Below are 23,874 nucleotides of genomic sequence, written 5' to 3' on the forward strand. Positions count from 1 at the left end.
ATCCAAGGTGCCGAGAAAGGTATGATTTTTCACTTGGCTAACTCTTAGAGGAGTGATCTTGACGGCTTTAGAAAGAAAAAGGTTGTTTGAGTCAGCTGGTGTTACAAGTGCAAGGATGCGGGAAAGGATGTAGATCATCTTTTTCTTCATTGTGGTCTTTTCACGAGGTTATGGTGGGATATGTTCGAATGGTTCGTACTTCTTGGGCTATGCAAACTATGAAATAATTTATGTTCAATTGAAAGAGTGGAAAGAGTGGAAGGAGAGGAAGACGTAAAGCATGGAACTTGGTTCCATTAACAACAATGTGGGTTGTGTGGCGAGTGAGAAATAGGAGAGCTTAGAGAGGATAGAGTAGTGCTTTCCTCTTGAGAATTAGCCTTCGATCCCTTATTTTCTTTTGGTGCACGCACAGAATTCCCAATAGTATAGAAGTTTGGATAAAGTATGTAGAGAATCATATTTTGTTGTAGATTCCTTACCTTTTAGTATATTCCTTGTAACAGCCAGGCATTTGACTATGTTATGAATGAATATACGTTTAATGATCAAAAAATAATAATAATAATTAAATATTCAAACATGCTCTAAAAAATTATGCATTTTTTTCATTCAAATTAGTCCACCATTATTTAAGCACATTTTTTCCTAACTCTTTAAGATATTTGAAATATTTTTAGTCAAATCCCTAATCCCATATCCATATCTAGATCAGTACCACTCAAATCTTAAAAATTAAATCATGACGGATACTACCTATAGATCTGCACCAGTGTTTTCAAAGGCGCATTTAAGCCCTGAAGTGAGGCTCAAAACATGTTGAGCACTTCAACTCGCTTAATGTGCACTTTATTGTTGTCATCAAGGCTATCATATTTTCATATTTTTCCTTCCCAATGAGAGTTTCCTAAAGAGGCTATTCTAACAATTGAAATTTCACTTAATCATAGTTTTTTTCAATTTCATTGTCCATGCATTTGTTATTCGTTCAAAGTATCGGTAAGGTTTGCGTACACGATACCCTCTCCCTAGACCGCACTTGTAGGATTACACTGATATGTTATTGTTGTTGTATATATTTGTTATTCGAGCGTGTATTCTTTGGACTAAGTCTTGAACTAAACATATATACTTGTATGTTTTCTCCATTCATGTTTTTTTCATTAAAGTTCACACTTTATTTGTGCTTTGTGCTTAAAGTCCCAATAGACTTTATAACGTTTTTGCACTTTTGCCTTTTGATAACACAAATTTGCACCTGTCTCGTACATCCACACCCGAGTCCCAAGTAACTTAAGATTGTTATTAAGTAGTTAATTGAACCAGAGACACAGATTACATAAAGGATTGGGAATCATAACTACAACAATAACCATAGTCAGCGCAACAAATTCACATCTTCAGTGTGTTATTATACTTGTGGTCTCTTGTTGTGTACCAATGGCGACTGAAGTAACTGAAACCATTGATGAAATCATCCATTTAACAAAATATTGCACTAGTATTAAACGAGAATCAAGACAACTGTTCCCCAATCAAAAAGCTGAAATGTTAAAAGAACAAAGAACAAACCGTAAATAGTCAGTTGTTTTCTCAACAAGACCACGGCCAACAAAGTATCTCTCCTGAAAATATAATCAATATGTCAAACAAAATGAGAGGAGCTTAGTGGGAATAAAGTCTGATAATATATAGAAGAATACCTGATAGATCCACTTAAAAAATTGGAAAAAAGATTGATCAGACATTTCTGATAGTTTGTGACAGGCAGGTAGCTTTGTCAGGAGCGCAAAAACTATCCGTATGCCAGCATAAACACCCAGAACCAGGATATAAAGGCGGAAATAAAAGGGGTCTTTGTTTGTATTCCTTTCTTGTAGAAGTTTCCTGTATTGTGATAACATCAGATAGCAATCTTTGATGAGAAAATACAAGAAGAACAATAACTCCTAGAAGAAAAAGACTTACAGATAGACATATATTACAAATGCTGAGCTCACACCGGTCCAAAAAAACCTGATAACAATCCTTGATATAGCCATGCCTCTTGCAGTACTGTAAGCCCCAAACATGAGAAGCACATCCAAGAAACCTAAAGAAGCAGCGAGATGACACAGTAAACAAGAAAGAAAGCAGAAGAAAAGAAAAGACTAAAAAATAAATAAGAGCAATAGCACAGCTGCCAACTCACTCTCTATGAAATTCATAACAGCAAATGTAGGGCCAACACTAAGCAGTTTCTTGAAAGTGTCAAGATTGATTTTCTCGTGGCTGAAGGCTATGATTGTTAATGCCTGAACAGTAGAGGAAAAAGACAATAAAAACCCTTTAATGTTGTAGATCAAACTTAGTGGATAAGCCAAAACAAAACAAAAAACTTGGTGGATAAGCAGCATGAGAAGAACGAAGATAACCTGGAACATGACAACCAAAAAGATCCACAAACGATGAAAACTTCGGTACAAGTGAAGGAAAGTCCGATGCTCAACAAATGTGCTTTTTCCAGTCTGCCGGTTCAGAGGAAGAACAAAAGAGGACAAAATTAAAACTAAGAAAAATGAGAACAGCATAGTACAGTTAATATTGAGGAAATGGGGATATATAATGTGGAAAAAACTAAAACAAACATAACGCAGGTCAAATTGATTCAACGGCACACAGGAACGGCATGAGAAACATTAGTTAATCTCTCAGAACACCCAAATATTCATGCCCCCAGAAAGCCCTTTTAGGACTCATCCTAAACTTCATCAAATTCAGTGATGAGCCAAAAGCAGTCTTAACACAATCCACAATCAAGAAATAGGTAGGAAGATTTAAGAAACAACTTTCCTCACCATGCGCAGAAAACTAAATCGAAATTATTATATATGTAACAAATCTAGAGAATAAAATAGAATGTTTCAGTTTGTCATTAAAATCAACTACACCCAAAGAGACACTCCATCATGTGAGACGGCCCATCGTGTCTTTATTACCAGATTACACAGTAATGTTGTCACGCTTCACATTCTAGTCATTAGTGATACAAATAGTAACCAATTCAAGACAAAAAATGAAAAACTAGAAAATACCCATAGAGAAACAAACCAGAAGACTATGTAACACTTCATCGGAAGGACATGTGAAAAAAAATTTCTACTCTAGATATTGTATATGTAGCATCTAATTAACCAACTCATAAGTCAAGACAAATTTAGTACACAGTAAAACCAACCCTTTTGCCTTTCTTAAGAGGCTTCCGCAAGAATGAGGATTCCTTCTTAAAAGGCCCCCAACTCAACTCAAAGCAAGCAGGTGACCTGGATAAGCATCAGTAACAAAGAATGAGATCCAATTCCATGGGGATAAACTCATTTTGCACATTAAGGAATGTACAGGTTAAATTCAAATTGCACATTAAGAAGGAATGTACAGGTTAAATTCAAATTGCACATTAAGAAGGAATGTACCAGAAATATTCATTAAAATCATCATAATTCCGCCACTTCGAGTGTGCAGCTTTTCCATTATTGTTTCTTGCAGCTTCCTGCAGATTTAAAAAAAAAAACATGCCAGAAAGAATAAACATTGGTAAATAGGTTAAAGAAAAGTACACAACTCACAGAACAAGCATAAAATTTACCGAAATATTACAAGATACCAAGATAGCATTCTAAACATTTTATGAAGAGAAACACCACTGCAGAACAAACTAACACATTCCTCAACCAATTTGCCAAAAAGATATCAAATGACACTTCAAATATTTTGAGAAGATGCAAATTCAATAAGCTGCACATACACAAAAACTACTGGTCTGCTAGTAAAACATCACGCACTGCCTAACAAGGATTCACCACACCCTTCTGAACAAGATCTACAGCCATTACAAGAATGTGGCTACAATTGCCACTATCCACAAACCAAAAGGTTTGACAATGCAAAAAGATAGACCACTGAGGTTACAATACAGTAACACAGCATCAGATACTCCTTAGTATAGTTGATATTGGTTATGATGAGCAAGAAAGTGTGGGGAGTTGGTGTTCGGTCTAAAATGCATATATTTTGTTATTATTTGCCACGGTTGCACCATAGGAGCACAGAACGAAGGGTACCATACAAAAGTCAGAAATTAAAAGGCAAACATTATTCATTTGCATTGAGATCCTTGATGATATTGCAGAATACTTTTTTTATCTTTTTTTAACGAGGGAAATGGAAACATAATATGGCAAGTATTCACAACTGAACGCACAAGCATTTTCCTACCACAGGCTGGGGAACTAATAGGTTAATCACACATACTACCTTTCATGGGATAGCTAAGCTATTCAAACTTCACCAAATTCTTTCAGTTTATAGCGCTCCAACTTTGATTGTGCAAGCAAGCCAAGATCATCTCATCTTCATGGCGCACAACCACAGTTCTTATCAAGTATTATTCATAACTCAAACAGTAGTTATAAGTACAGAAGTGAATTAAAGTTAATGGAGTAACGGGATAAAATGTGATTAATGGTCTCACCGATACTATTATATCATATATAGGACGAATAATTTGTTCCAAAAAAGACACAGACGGATCCTCGCCCACACAACTTGGGGCTGGACTGGCTTCTCCATGATCCAAAGTTGCATCTAATTCTCTAGCCATCTGCACAATTCAAAATAACAGGTTTTCTCAACAAAAAAAAAAAAACATGTGAACCATCAAGATAAATATTCAAATATTTCTTGTGGCCCCGATTTGGAGTCCACGTGTTATGTAGAGGGAGAGATAACTGGTGCTGGACACTGCTTCGCGAAAAGAAAAAGAACACTATAACATCCTTATAATAATCTCATCCTAACATTTATCTTAAATATTTCAAACTGACATCACAATGACAAAAGCAGAAAGGTCGATAATACTTTAGAGTCAGAATAAACTATCCTACGACAACTAAGCACCAATTATCATGCACTCAACAACATATTTCCACTCGTGTTCGCCAAGACTGTCCATTAGGACACAAGAAAACTGGACTCGTGACAGATTTCACAGTCGGTCAAGCCAGTTTACTAAGTGAGAGTACAAATGCTATGAACTTATGAAAAGTAGGTAACTGAAGTATGAGGGCAAGTACTATTAAGTAGAAGGAGCATATAAACACTTTGGCTATGTGAAGCATGTGATCATGTAAATGGCACATTGAAAATGAAGACACATGTCTTGCACAATCAATAAGTGCAAACAAGTTGAATGGGCTTGCAATATATATGAGCAATATCTTAATGTATTTGCCACTTTGTTATCAAAAAATCCAAGGAATTACTTTTCTTAGAATATTTTGATGAAGTGATGAATACAATCAAATAGAACACTGAGAGGCACAGATTTTGGTTCAAAAATGTGATAAAAGACCTTTGGCATTCAGAAGAACTACTATCCCAGCGCGAAGAGAGGCAGGCAAACCAACTAAGAGAAGCAGTCTCACTTATGAAAAGTAGAAACATAACCAAGAGGTGTTAAAGGAATGCACTTCAAGATAAGAGGATATCCGTTGACTTCCAAATAAACACAAGATGCTAAGTATTGGAGAAAATGAGAACACATCTATTTTCCGAAGGAAAGGAGAGAGAGAACCAAGAAAGAGGGTTTAGAAGACTGGGGAGAAAAACCATTAGCCAAACATTATCAACAAGAACACAAGAAAACGAACACAGAAAGGAAGAGAAACCCCAAGTCAACTGCCTTACGGATTTCTGAACATATAGTAGGTGGTGATTTAGACACTTTACTACAAAGTGAAAGAATTGTGACAGCACGACACAGTTGTAATGGGCATCCAACAAGTGTCTCAAGGGCAGTGCAGAATAGAAGTGGGAAAATAAAGGGCAGATCTCAGCACCATCTTTTTGACTGTCATGAATGCCAAAAGAAATTAGATCCTACCTCAACCAAGGAACGCCGGAAAAAAGCTTAGGACCTTAACCATGAATACTACATAATATTTAAGTTCCAAACAGGATAGATAGTATAGTCACTCCAGCTATCAAGTGTCATACCAGATCCTATGTCTTACAATGACTGGCAGCATTCACATTACGGTATTATTTTGAAGAGACCATAAGCCTCTCATGCTTCAGGTTCATTGAAACAGTCTAAGTTACAAATCATAGGTTCGTCTAACTCAAATAGTTCATCAACTAAACATGATTTATATGGTTTTGAAACCGCACCTTTCAGCTACTACACATAGTAATAGAATATCAGAAATTTACATCTTAATAAGTATTATCATATTTGAGTCAACCTGTGTACAATGTAATACTTGAGTAGTTTAATTTTGGAAAATATATCTATTATCTTTGATTTCACGAATTTATGCTGGGACTAAGTATGTCAATAATCTATTTAGCAAATCACCACTAGAAAAGACAGCCACGAATTCCCAAGCGGGGCAACTATCTCCCACAAAACAGCATATCAGACAACAAATAGCTCCAGTTGAAACCCTAATCAAATAGCAAAAGAAATAGAAAATAGAGACAGACTTACATGGTGGAATATATAGCAGATGCATTCAGGAAGGAAACGGACATTTGCAGCTTCACCCCATATGCAGAAGTAGAGTGAAACAAGAAAAAGCTTTCTGTCCCTGTTAATGGCTTCTAATCTGTTGACATGATTGAAATGAGAATAGATTGTGAATTACATAAGCACTGTATATAACAAAGTAGCAGAACTAACTTATTCCACACAAGCCGAATGCGTAAGTATCTACACCACTTGATGTAATTATCCAAGACCTTCAGAAACACCTCTGTGATAACCTTCTCATCTATTTTCTGTCAGAGAAAAAGCACATAATTTGGAGTGTTAAACTTACCCCTGTAAATGAAGGGACACGTACAATTTGGTATATAAACTATAATGCCACTTTCAACTACATTGACCATTAGAGAGTATCAGCTTAAGGTTCCTATTAAGTCTTCAAGGGAAAAGAATGGCTTGTATAGAAGATAGTGCAGCCCACCATCAGAATGAACTTTGACTCGTAAGTAGACCTTTATCAGAACCTCACCAAAACTCTTTCAACCAACACGCTCACAACAATTATTGCAATATTTAAGGAAGGCAAGATGTCAACGTAATCTAGAAGGTTGACGCATATACAGCTAAAAAGAGAAACTAGTAGGGAGTTAATGACGATGGTTACTCATCTTAAGGCTGTGACACAGCAATTCTTCTAGATACATTTGAAACGGGAATATGCTCAAATGCATCCACTCGAAGTTCATATGACGATTCTACCATGTGACATCTCAGTCATCATAAGAACAATGTCCCATATGCTTATTCAAACATAAATAGAAAAAGAGTTTAAGGGCCCGTTTGGACATATGATATGAAACCATAATTTGAAATCATGATATGAAGTCAAATTGATATGAAGTTGAGGTATTGTTTGGACATGCAATTTGGATTTCTTAAGTTGTATTTTTTTACATAAACATGAAAAACTTACAAGTTGTGAAAACTATCAAATATACCCAATTCTTACACGATCTTACCAAATGAGCAAACCATAATTCATAAACAAGATATCGGAACATGATCCCAAATCGCTATATGAAGTCATGATTTTAAATCACCATGTCCAAAAGCAAGCTAAGACAGCTTTATAATTGTGGTTAGATGGTTGAAAATATAATAGATATCCAAGGAATTATCAATATTAATAAGCAAGACATGATGAAAGACGGAAAAAAATTGAAAGTAATATATTGAAAATGGCTGACTTCACCTTCTTGATTATCAGTCAACTATGGGATATCTAGTCGAGAAATAAAGAATAATGTTCGTAGAGTGTATAAGAATAATGCTAAATAAAGTGTATTAGTAATGCTTGCATTAATTACACATAGATAATTTCTTATGCATTGTTTAGTTTGGTGTATTAAAAATGGCATGCATTGCATGAGAATATTTATTTACAATGATACCCTTCACAATTATGGTGGAAAAGAAGTAAAAAAGATTTTGAGAGGCAATAGGGTTTTTAACTATGCTAATACATGCATTACTAATACCTAGAAATTCATGGTATTAGTAATACTAATACACACCTTAAAACACAATAGAGTGTATAACTAATGCATTAGTTATACATAGCATGAAAAAATGTACCAAACAATGTATTACTAATACACAGAGTTAATGCATGCATTATTTTTGCTAATACATTCTACCAAACGACCCCTAGCGAGCAAATCTCCTAAACATTTCCATATAACTCTTATTTTGTATATAAAATTGTACACGGAGCTTTTACCCCTTCAATAAACTGAAGACTTGTATTAATCAAAAGAAAAAATTGAAAATTCAAGCACTATTAAAAACTCACTGGATCTGCCTCAACAGGTATCCCAAGTCGTGACTGGGCATTTGCAACAATGAGGATGACATTCTCGCGCTGGTTCCTTACATTGTCTTTCTGCACATAAGAAAAATCCAGATCAGCAAGAATAGTGACACAATTCAACATAGTAGCAGGTTAGAACTAAAGTTATAGGACATGAAACCACTAGAGCTAAAGGTCAAATTTACATAATTGGCTTTGGCTATCCTACAGTTGGTCACTTCCATCTGCAACTTGCATAAAGAGGTACAAAATACAATCCTATGCAGTTCCAGTGAGACTGGTTTAGCAAGAATGTTGTGCCAAAGGAGCAGCAACCCAACTCAAAACCACGAGGCCTCCGTGGAATCGAAATTACCAACTTTTCCCATAAGAACACTTTTTACAGCTAAAGAAGTTCTCGTGACGGTCAAAGCTCTGCTAAAGCATTCCACTAGTACAAATATCTTGAAATTTGACTACTTACCAATATTATCTGATGAAGGAAATTTTGCAAAGTTGCAACAAGGAATTATGCAATATGACAGTATTTGGTTTTGTTAGAGAACAAAAGTAATGCCTCATATTTATACATGCCCTACAATGTATTTCGGAAGGCAGGATATATGAGACATTTTTTTAATAGCCAATAAGAGAAGATCACTAATCAAATTGCAAATACTAAATTTGGTAAAGTGAAGCTCACAAATTCATTTTGAGTGTCTTACATAGAAAAATTAGAAATAAGGCATCTCAAAATGATATTAAGCACCAACCTGAAAGCCAAAGACATATTCTAAAAGATCAAACATATCCATATGCCGCTGTCCAGGAATATCAAAACCAGCGGGTAGCTGAGGGAACTGCTCAGTGTACTTAACTGCTGATATGGCACCCTGAACCTGCATATGTTTCCCAGTACAATTATTTCTCTCTGACACAATACATGAATGTATATAACGGATCTGTAGAAATATTGAAGAATAGATTATTCTTCAAATGCAGCCAAGCATATAGACATATTGAAGAATAGATGAACCTCCAACTGCAGCAAAGAAGTGTAGTCCCAAAATAAAAGGAAACCTAACACTCAATACTCAAGTTCAGAAACTAATTTAAATTAACCAGAAGGCCAATTATACAGGTGACAAGAATAACATGCAGTTTGTCCTTATCAGCTTCAGTAGTGTCAGATTCTTCTAACATTAAATAGGTTCTAAGCAATGGAAGAAGGCACTGGTATTCACAAACCTGTTGTAAGGAACCCTCAATGAAGAGAGACGGGAATAAAATCAGGTCATACAACCAAATAAAAAATAAGGCCACAATTCAGAATAGAACTTGGAGCTAAAGATGAACTGATAAAAGGGGAATGGTTAGGAGATTGATAAATTTGACAAACAAATAGGCATAAACAAATAAATACCGAGTCTGCCTGAATATATTTGCACACAAGTACCTACGTAACACAACCCTTTTCTGGTATGACTAGCATAGAAACTAAGAAAGTTCCAAATGGATATAGGAGCTACCTAGATATATGCTTCAAATTATAGTAGTGAGTAAAAGTGGTTAATTGTTGAGTAGATCGCACATCAAGGTAAAAATATTTTGCATTTTGGCAAAGATGGAAGATATTGTTGTCTAAGGTAAAGAATCAAACAAATTGCAACACAAGGAGTAAGAAGATGAAGTTGTTTATGTGATACTAGTGATAAAAGCAGAATGGGAAATCTTCCTGCAAAGTGGTCATACAATAAAAGGTAAAATCAACATTCTTACCTCTGGGAAGAAACCAATAGCATTGGTCAACGATGGTGCCTCTAGAGGAACAATATTGTATGGTGCAAGTTCCCCCGATAAAGTAGCATCAGATTTCTTGATCCTTCTCAACTGACCAAACCATGAAAGAAGTCATAAGTAGGAAACTAGTCCCAGACTATACACAGACAGAAATACAAAAAAATGAAAGGAAATATTACCTCCTCCATTATAAGCCGTCCCACACCATCAGGAGCTGCATCTTTGCTCAGATACTCCATCACTTCAACCACAGCCCTCAAGGTAGCGAATACCTTTCTCATTTCAGAAAATCTAAGTCCCAACCTAGAAAGAATAAAAGAAAAATAATGGGTGAAGCTTTTTTGTTTACAAAAACAGCAAGCAAGGATCAACAGAAAATCTAAGTTCCACCCCCAACTTCTGGGATAATAAAATGACTATTCATCAATAAAAATTCAATGCTGTCGCAATTTTGATAATGATATAGATTATATGCTGAAAGTGAATATGCTAGCCAACTGGAAGAAAGCTTCAGTCAGTTAATGAGAGACATCTGTCTCAAAGCACTGCAGTAAATAGAAGATGGACAGAAAAGATGCCTCAGCAGACCAAGCCACTTTTACTATGATTCCTAAACATTAACCAACCCACTGAAAGGACACCAAGGCAAACAATGACAAGTGTCTGAGTTTGAATGCTGCAGAATGTCACATGAAACTACAGAATATCTTCAAGGCTATAAACGACAATTTAAGCTGACAAGATTTAATGACATATTACTATTTTCTCTATGGATATTTAGTAGTGCATACTACAAAGATTAAAAACAGATTCCTGATGAATGATAGAAAATCCCTCCTATGATGCATAATGCTGCAATCAAATGTTTCAGTATCAGACGTTTCAAGCCTTAAATTCACATCATTATCATGAAAAGTTTGACAAGATTCTTACAACCCGATTTAATTTTAAAAAGAAGATTAATTTCATCTCTCAGACAAGAACAATCTTGAGCAACTGAATCAGCAAACCAATCACTCCTTACTGCAAAATACACCAAAGACGAATACAAAGTATGCAAAGTAACACTCAGATACAGGAGTAACAGAAACATACTCTCCTATATTAGCACTAACTGCTCCAGATTCACGCCATTTTTGCTCCTCTCTTTGAATATCGTCCACTTTGTGCCGCCTTTTGTATTGCTGATAAAATTCCCATAAGCGTTCGATGTCACGATTACGGTCTATCCGAGCTCCTTCCTTTTTGGCAAGTTTTTGCTGCACATATTGAATTCCAATCAAACTTCATCACACTCAAAGGATACAGGACATGCTAAAGGGTTAACTGCTTACTGCTACACATATAAGAATAGGTGGGAATTTTTTGGCTTTTTGGTGTAATATGCGGAATGTAAAGGATGAAAATACCATGATAAATTACATAGAATCTTTACAAGGATAAGACTTCCACAGTAGGACACTTCTTTTTGTTCTGTATAGAGGGGTTCCAAATATGTATACGGCCTCTGCACCACCTTAGTGCTAAGTTGTTCCACTTTTGAATATATAACTTACTAACCTTTTCAAAAAAAAAAAAAAAAATACTATGTGGGATTCATAATGGCATAATGGAGGTGAGTTTAACGTTGACGCGCTGTCAGTGTATCACTTATACACTTTTTTGCAATATCAGATAACATTGACCTGCTATAGCAGGTTATTAACTTTTTTCATATATATATATATATATATACTAGTTTTGATGCACGTGAATAACAAATAATGTAGTACACTGTGTTTTAAAATAATGTCAATATTAATAAACCAATAATTTAAGTTTTAAATGAAAAAATAAAGTATAAGTTTCTATGAATAATGGATATAAGTTTTCTTATGATTACTACAGTGTGCAGACTGAGAGTTGTGAAATCAATATCCCAAAACATTTATATCTATTTTTTATAATATAAAACTTAGATATAGATAAGGTGGTGTGGCAGTTCTCTATTGCCTCAAATTACTTATTACATTTATGTTTTTTCTCCTTTTAAAATCAATTTTTTTTTATAATATAAAACTTAGATATAGATAAGGTGGTGTGGCAGTTTTCTATGGCCTCAAATTACTTATTACATTTATGTTTTTTCTCCTTTTAAAATCAATTGTGATAAAAATAAAAATGTCACTCTTAAAATCTCTTAATTACACCTCTTAAATATACCTTCTCCTCCATCCCCTATAATTCATTGCTTAGTTATTGTTGGAGTTCTTGCTTTTAATACAGTATAAATAAATAGAAATAGAAATATAAAATATAAAGGATATACTAAATTGAGTGTTTTAAGTGGCTCAACCCACTTCATTGACCACTTGTCCACACACTTGGGTGTCTGAGGTTCTGAAGATTACAACACCTAGGCTCTGGGTTTGGGTACCTAGGCACAGGCAGGTGACTCTGAGTAAACTATTTTTTGATATGGTAGAACTCATCCCCATATCCACTGCCCAGTTCATCAGTGATTTTTTCCAAGATTGCTTTTCTGGTGACCCAACCCCCAACCTCAAGGTGGCAGGTGGAGAATCCTTTCGATGAAACTCTCACTCCCTTGCCATCCCTAGGCAACAAACTCTTCACACCTTAGTGCCCAGTTGTTGTGGAAGTTCAGAATTGCCACTAGGATGGATCTTTAAATTAAAATCTAAGAACACTTAAGAGATGTTGTTTTTTTAATAATTCTGGAGTCCTAACCAACTTTCATGCACTAGTTTCACTGGGTACTTGTAACATCCAACTAGCACACGTACCGGATAACTCTATCCGCCAAGGCATGGAGAGATGAAAGAAATTACCTAGTGTTTTTTTTTGCATCCACTGAAATTTGAACATGAGACCTCATGGTTCTCAATCTACTACACTAACCACTAGGCCACTTAAAGGATGTCTTTTTTAAGGAAAATGGGACACTGGCAAGGAATTGGAACGAGAGGATCAAAGGAAGATTGGTGGAAAAACATCCTTGCTTGCATATGGTGAACTCTATGGAAAGAAAGGAATGAGAGATGTTATGAAGGAAAGGTTAGCAGTTCACAGGAAATCAAGATGAGATGTCTTAGACTTTTGTATTTTTGGTGTAAGCAAAATTTAGTTGGGGAAGTAGATAGCCTTGTGGAGTTTATAAGCCAGTTGTAAATTTTTGAAAGTTTGTCTTTTTGGATTTTGAGTATGATGGCACCCCCTGGGGGTTTGTACATCCCACCTCATCGATTTTGACGAGTTCTTTTGCGTGAATAAAAAGTTATCTATTTCAAAAAAAAAAAGGAAAATGGGATGGACAAGCATATTTTGAAGGAAAAACGAGCTTGGAAAGCTCTTCATCAAAAAAAAGAGCTTGGAAAACTATCAGTAGGAGACTTATCCTTCACTATTTTCTTCCTCTTTATCTTTTTTTCCTTCAACCTTTTCTTCTCACTTTAGTTCTCCAAGTTCAAAACCTTTGTATGATTTTCTTTGTTCCTTAAAAGAAAAAATATCCTTTGTTGTTGATGCACTTTTTTCAAGCTGGTCTGTAATTTGGATTATGAACTACTTCTTTCTAAGTATTAATGTATTGGAAGTTGGATTGTGTGTCCAATTTTGAATCCTAATAATGTAATTGCTCGGCCACCAATTAAATTGGTTGGCAATTCAAAGGAACTTGGATTCACGCATTGAGTTGATCAGTTTATTTTGAATGTTATTTGCTTGAGATGATTGATTTGACTTGTTCTTAGATTGGGTACTTGCAAACCACAAGCATTCAAATTAGAGTTAGTTACTAGAGCATCTTACTTGGTTATGAGTCACGGTCCATGAGAATATAGGATATCATAAAGGATTTGTTAAATTAGGTTCATTTGGCATAGCACTAAGGGCCTATTTGGATGGGCTAATAAAAAGTAATTTATCAGTCATAAGTATACCCTACTTTTGGCTTTTGGCTTTTGGCTTATTTGTAAACTTTTTTGGCCTAAAAGTGAGTGCTTAAAAGAACTTTTTAACCTTTCCAAACACCACCAAAACTAAAAAAGTGCTTTAAAGTCAAAAGCATCTAAGAATAAGCTAATCCAAACAGGCACTAAGAATTTGAATGATTGTGACTTCTACAATATCGCATGATAGCTCATGTTTGGCCATAGATTTTGGAAGTAGCGTTTCAAAATAAAATTGAAAACATTTGTTTATTCATGAAATTTGGTCAGTTTTTGAAAATTTATCTTCAAAACATTTCATGTTCAAAAAACTGAACTAGACCAGATTTTGGGAAAAATTTCACTTCCACTCATAAAACTTCAAGTAAAATGCATGTCTAAACACAACTTCAAGTTCCAAAAACTGTTTCTTAAGACAATTTCAAAAACTCATTTATTCAAGTTTCAACTAAATCCATGGCCAACGCTAGTTAAATATATAGGAAGATTAGATGGCATAGTCCAAACTGAAATATCAAGAGGCACATGACCTAGCTTCAATTAAATGTGTACTTTAATCCTTAATTTGTCTGCTTGTATAATTGCTACTATATTAGCCTAAGTTAACCCTTCATAGTTTTCATAAAATTTGAAGTTTGTACTTGCTAGATATTGGGTAACAATTCTATGTGAGAATGATCATGTATTCATCTGTACACTATAACTTGTGACGCAAGCACTTGCGTTATAAATCTAAAAACGACAACACAAAGCTGGCAAAGCAAAGTGATAAATTTACCACATTATCTTGCAACTACAACCAAAAATAATATCACACAACTAATAAAAATCCAAACCCTTTGATATCAAGCCTTATGGTATACCAACAAGTAAGGAGCATGAATCCAACCTTTCAATTGATAAATTCTTCCAATCAAAAACAAGTACTTAGTCCAATGAATCTTTTGAAACGGGACAGTCGAAGAAGTGAGTACAACTATTAATCATGGAGAATCGCTTTTACTTTATTTTTTTTTTTGGGTGGGGGGGGGGGGGGGGGGGGGGGGGTGATCAAGCATGGTTTTCATATATATATATTACCTTAAAAGCAGGAACTCCTAACTTAGAATGTTAAATTACTATAATATCCCCAACTTAGGTTGTGACTTTTTTCAAAGGGTTGTGATTTTTCGATGAGTTGTGACTTTTCCAAATAGTTGTGACTTTTTCAAAGTGTTGTGACTTCTCGGAAAGATTATGACTTTTCAGATAAGACACAAAAAAACACTTTTTCATACTACCATTTGTTTACTATAAATAGAGGGGCTTCTTCTCATACCACATTTTTTTTAATCTTCTACTATTCTTCATCTTGAATTTTAAAAATTTTGTATGATTTCTTGTCGTTTAGTGAGTTCGAAGCTTAGCGGAATATCACGTACCACTATTCTGATGAAGTAAATCGCTCTATCCTAAGAGGGTATGTTCCAAAATCTCGAGAACTTGAGGAAAATAATTTTGATGATATAATAATTAATTTTTTGCTTAATATATACATTAGTATGTAATGTTCCACTATATGAAGTTAACATGATGTAGTCTAAATTCAATTGTTTTTATTAACAGTTTCTCTTGTGATGTAGTTATGTGCTTCTAAATATCTTTTTTCAAATTGAAATAAATATATACATTATTGCATTTAACTAATTAAAATTTTCATTCACCATCTTCATAGGTTCGCGTGAAAAAGAAATATATATGACGATCCACATTGAACATTCACAAATGAACCTGTAATATTATTTTGTGTTAAATTTATTATTCAAACCTTCACTAAAATAAGCAATACTATTTACTATAACATATATTTTCTGAATTATTAATCACGAGCAACGCACGTTTCAAAAAACAAGTGTGTGTATATATAATATAAAAAGGCCAACTTGGTCACACACAAGCATATACCAAAAAGGAGACACATACAAAATATGGTTTTCTCCAAAAGATACCTGATAAGTTGGTAAATCACCAACTTACTCATGCCTTTTCATGTGGGTTACGCTTCCTTAAGAATGATTTAGAGTTTGTTTCCTACTTTCAAGTCATTTAGCTTTTGGAAGTGTTTGGCAAAGTTAAAAATAACTTAACATAAGTTTAAAATGACTTTAAAAAAGTTTAAAATCAAAAGTAGGTCTTCCCTCATTCAAGTTTGACTTTTTATTTTTCGATTTAAAAGCTACTTTTTTTAAGTCAATCGGAACGGACTCTTAATAGCCTAAACTACCTTATTTTGGTGAATGTCAGGTAAAGGAGAACTCAAGGATGATCATATGATGAAAAAGGAGTGACTTGAAAAAGAAAGGAAGAACCAGAAAAGAAATTGTTGAGAGTGCCAACAAACTAGCAATGCCTTGCAACAGAAACACTAGTTTGTCGAACTAGCCCATGTCTAGAGGCTGAAGAATGAGGTTTGAATGAACTCAGTTCGAGGCCATAAACTTCCCACGCGGGAATGCGGGCATTTTTTTTCGAAATTTCAGCGGGTCTTAAATTGAAGTTTAGGATCTTTCTCATTCATTCTAGTTTTTACTCAAGTGTAGAATGCTCTCTTTTGCCATCTTAGCAAGGAACAAGTTGAAGACAATAGTGTTTGCAATTTTATTCTTCATTTTAATATAATTATGTTTATATTCTCTTCAATTTCTCTTTCATTTCTCTTTATTATGAGTAGCTAAACTTAGATTTTAGGGTTGCAAACCAACCCTAGTGTGTGATTCCTAATGGGTAACTACTTGATTGCTTGAATATGATTGGGATGATAATTATTTAGCTAATTCCATGCTTAATTTGTGAATTTGTGGTTGCAAACATAGATTCATCCCCAAATTGCCTAAGTTCTTCCTTGAGGATGATAAACTAAGGTTGGGTAAATTAGCTAACAAGAAATTAGGTGAATCAAAAGATTGATATTGCTTAACTAATGGGTTTGAGATAGAGATAGCAATTACCCAACATGGGTCACTAATCAATTATCCAATTTCAACTATTTCATCTTGAGAAAGTGATTTTGAGTTAGACCAATCAATATTAAGAAATATTGAGTAAGCGTTTAAGCTATTGACGACCCTAACGAGAAAAATCTCTAATCAAACTAATTTAGTTTACCCAATAGGAATTACACCTAGGTGAGGGAAGCAATCCAAGACCTTAACTCATACTAGTTGCAACTCTTAGGGTTCCTTTGGCCATGTGAGATGAAATCATGATATGAAATCATATGAGATGAAGTTGAAGTTTTGTTTGGACATGCAATTTGGATTTTTAAGTCGTATGTTTTGCTCATAAATACAAAAATCCCATGAGTTGCGATAACTATCACAATTGCCTCGATTCCTTGTACAACTATACCAAATAAGAAAAAGTTCATGACAAAAGCATAATACACTATCACAATGCTATTCTAAAAAAATACAATATTTACTTATCAAATTAGTTCAATAAAAAAATAAAATTAAGTATGAGATGTAGTGTACTACTACTCTTTAATAAGATTGAACATTGTCAATATCTAGTAACTATATCATCATGTTCATATTTCATGAATATATCATCATTACTTTGGTATTCTCGCAAAAAATTACATAGGTATAAAATGGTGGATTTTATTTACAAAATATAAACTTGTGGGTTAATTTTTATATTTGAAAAATGTGAAATCATGATATAAAATTTTCCAAATCAAGCTTTTTGGAGAATTTGTAATTTCATCCCATGATTTGAAATCACAAAATGAAATCGCATGTCCAAACGTTGATTTCATCTCATAATTTCAAATCACGAGACAAAATTGTATGTCCAAATGCCTACCTAGTTAATTGTTGCTTTTAATGCATAATTTGAAATACAAAAACTTTTTTTTTTTGCAGAATCAATTGATGAAGAAAAGCAAATTGATTACAAAAACTTTCAATTTGGGTAAAAGTTAAGTTGGTCAATAAATTACATACGAGTACATCTTTCACACGACACCCAAGATTCCCTGTGGGATTCGACCTCAACCTTGTTGGGTTCTATATTTGACTCCAATAGCTTTGCACCATAGTTAGGGTGCGATTTGAGTGTATCAACACCCACTTCTCTATACAAACAAGAACTACCCGGGTGCATCAAAAGAAGATAAGGGATCGGAGACTACTACTTCTCAATTGAGCAAAGCTTATCTCCACCATTTCAAAAGTTCTCTTATTCCTCTCTTTCCAAATGACCCACATTAGAGCAAGAGAAATAGCATTTCAATTTTCATATCTTATGCCTTCTTCTCCTAGCTCCACTATTTTAGTTGAGCATCAACTCCTTCACATATCTTGGCATTACCCAAGTGACGCCAAACCATGAAAACATATCCTCCCATAACCTTGTGGCTAATTTGCAACGTAACATAATATGATCCACGTCCTCACCAGCCTCTTACATAAAAAACATCAGCACATGTAGACAACCTTACGCTTTTTAATGTTATGTACCATCAAAATGTAGCTAACCACGTGAAGAAGCATGCCTTCTTCATTGACTGATGGTGAATCTTACTAGACTGATCTACTAAAAGGAGTGAATCTCAGTTATGAAAATCAAGTTTTCAGAGGTGATACTAGAATTATTATTGGTATCTGGCTAGTAATCAATCTGAGAGTTTCCTCAATCTCGTTTTTTTGATTAAGTAAAATTTTATGGATAAGGGAAACTCCCATATATCAGAGGTATACTAGTTAGTGATCAATCCAGGAGTTTCTTCGATCTCACTTTTTCAATCAGAATATTTTGCTGCAGAAGGTTCATTTTTTATCTTCCTTTTCTATATTTACTTCTGATATTTTAATCTATCCAAAAAAAAATTGAAAATTATACATGATTGATCATTTCATAGATTTTGTGGAATTGTAGTGTAAAATATAAACACATTCACTACCACGTGTCCCAAATGAATAACTTTCTTCAACAATGCGGCATTTTAGCTAAGTGCCTTAAATTAAAATGGTCCATAATTAGCATTTTCAACTTGAAAAATACCTTAATAACGGACATTAATCCAGTTTTAAATTGAAGAACACCTCGACCATCGCTGTTGGGATCCAAATTTTGCGCCATTGAATATGCCTGCTCACATACTTTAGCAAAAAAAACAATCTCAGAAAAAAGATCACAGCTAGAACCAAAAGAAATTTTAAAATTAAGATAAGCATTAGAAGCCCAGATGAATTACCACTAAAATTTATGCTCACCCAAACAAAGAATAAATCCAGTGCATAAGTGTGTAACAGCAACCAGGAATGCATCAAAATTTTGAAATTTTCTTAAGTTTATTCAAGAACAAAGTTAAGATCCAGAAATTGGGGGTAGCTCTCTAGATTATTATCATTTATTGAAACCACATCAAACCTGTTACAACATCTTACAAAAAGGAGACACAAACAACTACAGACAATGAAGCTAAAATTGAATCCCGGGATTTTCAAACATTATCTTTGGTATCAATGAAGACTTAGCTAAAGATAGGGTACAATGAAAGAAAAAGATCAATATAATTGATATCTAATAGTTGAGGATAGGTTGACTTATTAAAGAACTTCTAATACTAATATTGTTGTAGTTGTTGTTATTTATATACACATAAACATTTATATATATACTAGTTTATGTGCGCTTGTTGCACGTGTGCATTGCGCCAATTACAAATTGTATACACTACAAAAAAAAATTATGTAAAATAGAAAATACCAGTAAATAGATGTGACTCCATTTAATTAATCATATTTATCTAGACCAATAAAGGAGAAGAAAGCATGTCTTACAAAGATATATAATGTGTGCATTGATAGAATAAAATTCTAAAATAAAATACTGATAAGTAACATATACTCAAACAACAAATACATTTAACTCCAATGCAGATCACTCGATCTCTTCTTTCGTGTCTCATAAGACCGTTGCTAATTAATAAAATTTAAAGTAGATATAGCAATATTTGAATTATAAGTTCACTACAAGCTACAATTTAAATATTATTACAACTCATATAAGTATAATATTGTTAGTTGTGTCTCCTAATAATTATACCAAGCTTTTCAAGCACATCCTTTTATTAATTGTGATTAAAAACCAATTATTGTCATTCATGGAAGGACCCTAATTTTGATTTATATCTGAGAAAAAGAAGTTTGAACAGTTTTTTGCAAAGGGATTTTGTGCTTTTCCTATTTATTTTATTTTTTAAGACGCGGGAAACCCGCAGCCGCTACCCTTTGGGTGCGCACAGGGTAAAAACCCGCTCCTATGCAATAGCTTGCAAACCACATAGGAGTGGTAACCCGCACTAGGCAAACCTGGTGCGACGAGCTCGACCCGGAAGGCAAACCCCTTGCTTTCGCTGGCAAGGGGTTTCGAACTTGAGACCTCCAACATGGAAGTCCCAAGCTCAAACCACTTGGCCACCCCGAAGGGTTGCTTTTCCTATTGTATAACAACACTTTAGTTGATTTTGAATTTTTAAAATACTAGGAAAATAATTAAATTATAATTTCCTTCAATGTGAACTCTATTTCAAAGGATTAAAAAACTCAACACACAATACGCTAATAATTTTGTGTTTTTTTCCTAAGTTCTAATAAAAAACACAAAAGACTTCTAAACCTAAAATGAGTTTAGAATGTGACTTTCTTAATGTATAATAAGACACTGCAATTATTTATTAAAAAAACACAAATATCAATCTACTATTACAGAATCTTACCTCGGATCACAATAAAATTCACCTATGTGTTGATATTTTTTTTGAAACTGACCTATGTGTTGATATTTATGATAAACAATGTAGAATTGTGGCTTCTTTTATAATAGTGGTCATGCTCCTCTTTATTCTAAGCTTTCTTGATTTATATTCTAGATACCTAAAGCAAATTCTAAAATGAAACAAAGAGAGAAGACAACATAAGTGATAAGTATTAGTGATAATAAAGGAATCCTAAATTTTATAACATAACCACACATCAACTAAGAAAACAACTCGACAGTAAAACTCCTACACAAAGAAAAACTTAAAGAACCCTAAACCTAATTAAATAAAGAAAAGTCAATTGTATATATGGCAATTTCGGTTTTCTCAACAAAAAAAAATAATGTAATCACTATGACATAGTAAATGACAACTTGGTCACTAGAGCAGTTTTTTACTGAAGGGAAAAAAGTCCAATCAAAATTTCTAAGAACCTTCATGCTTTTAAAGTAATATAGATGATTTATTTTTTCACTTTATTTTATTTAATATGATAAGGATATCAAAATCGCTTAAATGAAGCGGGGATTCAATTAGCCAACCCCAACTTCTTTGGAACTGAGGCATTGTTGACTTGTTGTAATAGTACCCCAAGTTAAACACATAACACTCAATCCTATAAACATTTGCACACCATATCATTCATATATCAAATAACTGACTATGCCTGAATCCAACTGAGGTCCCGAGTTGCCTACACAAATCATTTGTAACTATTTTTTTAATTAAGGTCAATTTCATTTTAAACTAATGTACCATTTCGACATGCATGGTATTTGCAAATATTATTTAGACATAATACATAAACATACCTTTTAACTTGACCTCAACTAGCATATATGATCTCCAACCTTGGATGTGCACAAATATGCACGTAAACTTTTACACAGTTGAACAAGTAGACACATGCGTCTTATGTAGCAATTCGCGTGGAACACCACGTAGGACACCACGAGGGATGTGTGTGTCAACTTGTTCAACTTTATACAAGTTCCAATGCCTACTTGTGCACATCCAAAATTGGAGGACATAGATGTTAGTTGAGGCCAAGTTAAAAGGCATGTTTATGTGTTATGCCTATTATTTATTTGAAAAAACAATGTTTGAACACCAGTGGTCAATAAAGTGATTGAGAACTCTGAGATCTGAGGTTCAAAACTAAGTGGAGACCAAAAAAAACTAGGTGATTCTTCTCATATGTCCTAGCCTTGGTGGACAGAGTTAACGGGTACCTATTGCTGGTGGGAGGTGGCAAGCATCTCATAGATTAGTCGAGGTACGCAAAAGTTGGTCCAGACATCGCGGTCATTAAAAAAATGTTTGGACGTCAATTTTGCTAGGTACTTCAACTTCTACTCGAAATATTACATTTTTATCTAGCACCCAAGTGTGTCTCCTAGTGGTCAATGAAGTAGGTTGAGAACCATGAGATCTCAGGTGCAAAACCCAGCAGAGACAAAAATATTAAGTGATTTCTCCCCATCTGTCCTAGCCTTGGTAGACAAAGTTGCTTAATACCTATTGTTGGTGGAGGTGAGAGGCATTCTATGAGGATGATAAGCCACATTGGGATGGCCCTGACAACATGGTTAACAAATACATCATAAAATTTTGACGGTCTATGTTTAAAGGCTCCATTTCAATGAAACTTTGACCATTGGACCTTTTTTTAGGGAAAAAAAAATTCTCTAAGTTTATAATTCACAATCCAACCCAACTTCACTAAAACTTTACTACCTAACCCACACAAACTACACGTTTCTTCCCCTTAGAAAATCGAAAATCCCTTCTATTCTCTTTATATTTTTAAAGTTTTATATGCTTGGAAAGTCCTTCTATAAGTTGTGAGGGGTCATTTTCAAAAAAAAAAAAAATCTTAAAATTTTGATAAAATGTTGTTTTGTAGGAATGTGGTGAAGCAAGAAAAGTTTTGATAATTGCTAATTCCTATCAAATTGTGGGGTATAAGTTATGTTTCAAATTTTGAAGAATTGCATCCAAACATCAACTTCATGCAATGTATGATTTGCAAAAATCGTAACACAAACACAAACTTCAGTTTTTTTTTTGTTTTTTGAAACTGGTAACTTTAGTCTATATATCCACAGGTATACTACAACAAAAGTGTAGTTCCCCTTCAAAAGTGTTACAACTTACAGAATAAAATAGTCTTAGTCTAAACTGTTGCCTATAAACAATCTAGCACATCAAAGATGTCTTCTGTCCTAGTTAATATATCTTGTTTACACCAAAAATAGAAAAGTCCATCTTGATCTTCTATAAGCTATTCTGCCGGTTTTCAAAACTCTTGTTGTTTCTCTCTTTCCAGATTGTCCACCAAATACATGCTGGGACAAGTTTCCATCTCTCCAGGACTCCTTTAATGCTCCCTGGTTTCTCCTATCTTATCCCCTTTAGACAGATGAACATTCTCCATGTAAGTGTAGTAACAATAACTAAGTCGTTATATCTATTGTGGTTTGTTTCATACTAAATCTAGTGATTGATAGTAGGTCTTTCAAGACAATCCCCCCCCCCCCCTAATGTCACTCGATGTGTAATATCACTTTTATCATTTTATTTTTTTTTGAAAAGGTAACTTGTATTATAAACACAGGAATACGCAGGATGTATTCCAGTAATACTTACAATCAGAAATACAAAAGTGTTGCTTTTATCATTTTTCAATCATCATAATATTTACACCTAAGAACTAGTGTACATAGATGTCTGCATAAGACAAGGCAAAACCATCTCATGTGACTTCTCCCATTTTATCATTTGTTGGGCAAGTATCACCTTCTTGTTGGAAGTGATTATTCTTGATCATCTCCAGTCTTTTAAAATGGCACATTCATCTAAGCATTGGTATATCTCTAACATTAATTTTGTGAAAATACTGTGCTGTAAAGGTCCAACATTCACTCAACATCCAATGATAGGA

General features: G+C 34.1%; 1 protein-coding gene across 1 annotated transcript in view; it reads right to left on the reverse strand.

The window, feature by feature from the left end:
* The window catches only part of LOC125860634 (callose synthase 10), a 56,541-nt gene that overhangs the window by 31,979 nt on the left and 688 nt on the right, over positions 1 to 23,874 (reverse strand). The window contains exons 2-17 of the mRNA XM_049540635.1: positions 19,169 to 19,266; positions 11,268 to 11,431; positions 10,352 to 10,475; positions 10,152 to 10,262; positions 9,146 to 9,271; positions 8,376 to 8,465; positions 6,719 to 6,816; positions 6,527 to 6,644; positions 4,511 to 4,639; positions 3,453 to 3,529; positions 3,218 to 3,302; positions 2,415 to 2,507; positions 2,192 to 2,294; positions 1,969 to 2,092; positions 1,704 to 1,887; positions 1,573 to 1,625 (exon numbers count right to left, since the gene is read on the reverse strand). Coding sequence (XP_049396592.1) covers positions 1,573 to 1,625; positions 1,704 to 1,887; positions 1,969 to 2,092; positions 2,192 to 2,294; positions 2,415 to 2,507; positions 3,218 to 3,302; positions 3,453 to 3,529; positions 4,511 to 4,639; positions 6,527 to 6,644; positions 6,719 to 6,816; positions 8,376 to 8,465; positions 9,146 to 9,271; positions 10,152 to 10,262; positions 10,352 to 10,475; positions 11,268 to 11,431; positions 19,169 to 19,266 — 1,777 coding nt within the window. The remainder of the gene's footprint in view (positions 1 to 1,572; positions 1,626 to 1,703; positions 1,888 to 1,968; positions 2,093 to 2,191; positions 2,295 to 2,414; positions 2,508 to 3,217; positions 3,303 to 3,452; positions 3,530 to 4,510; positions 4,640 to 6,526; positions 6,645 to 6,718; positions 6,817 to 8,375; positions 8,466 to 9,145; positions 9,272 to 10,151; positions 10,263 to 10,351; positions 10,476 to 11,267; positions 11,432 to 19,168; positions 19,267 to 23,874) is intronic.

The sequence above is a fragment of the Solanum stenotomum genome, chromosome 3, assembly GCF_019186545.1.
Source record: "Solanum stenotomum isolate F172 chromosome 3, ASM1918654v1, whole genome shotgun sequence".
NCBI lineage: Eukaryota > Viridiplantae > Streptophyta > Magnoliopsida > Solanales > Solanaceae > Solanum > Solanum stenotomum.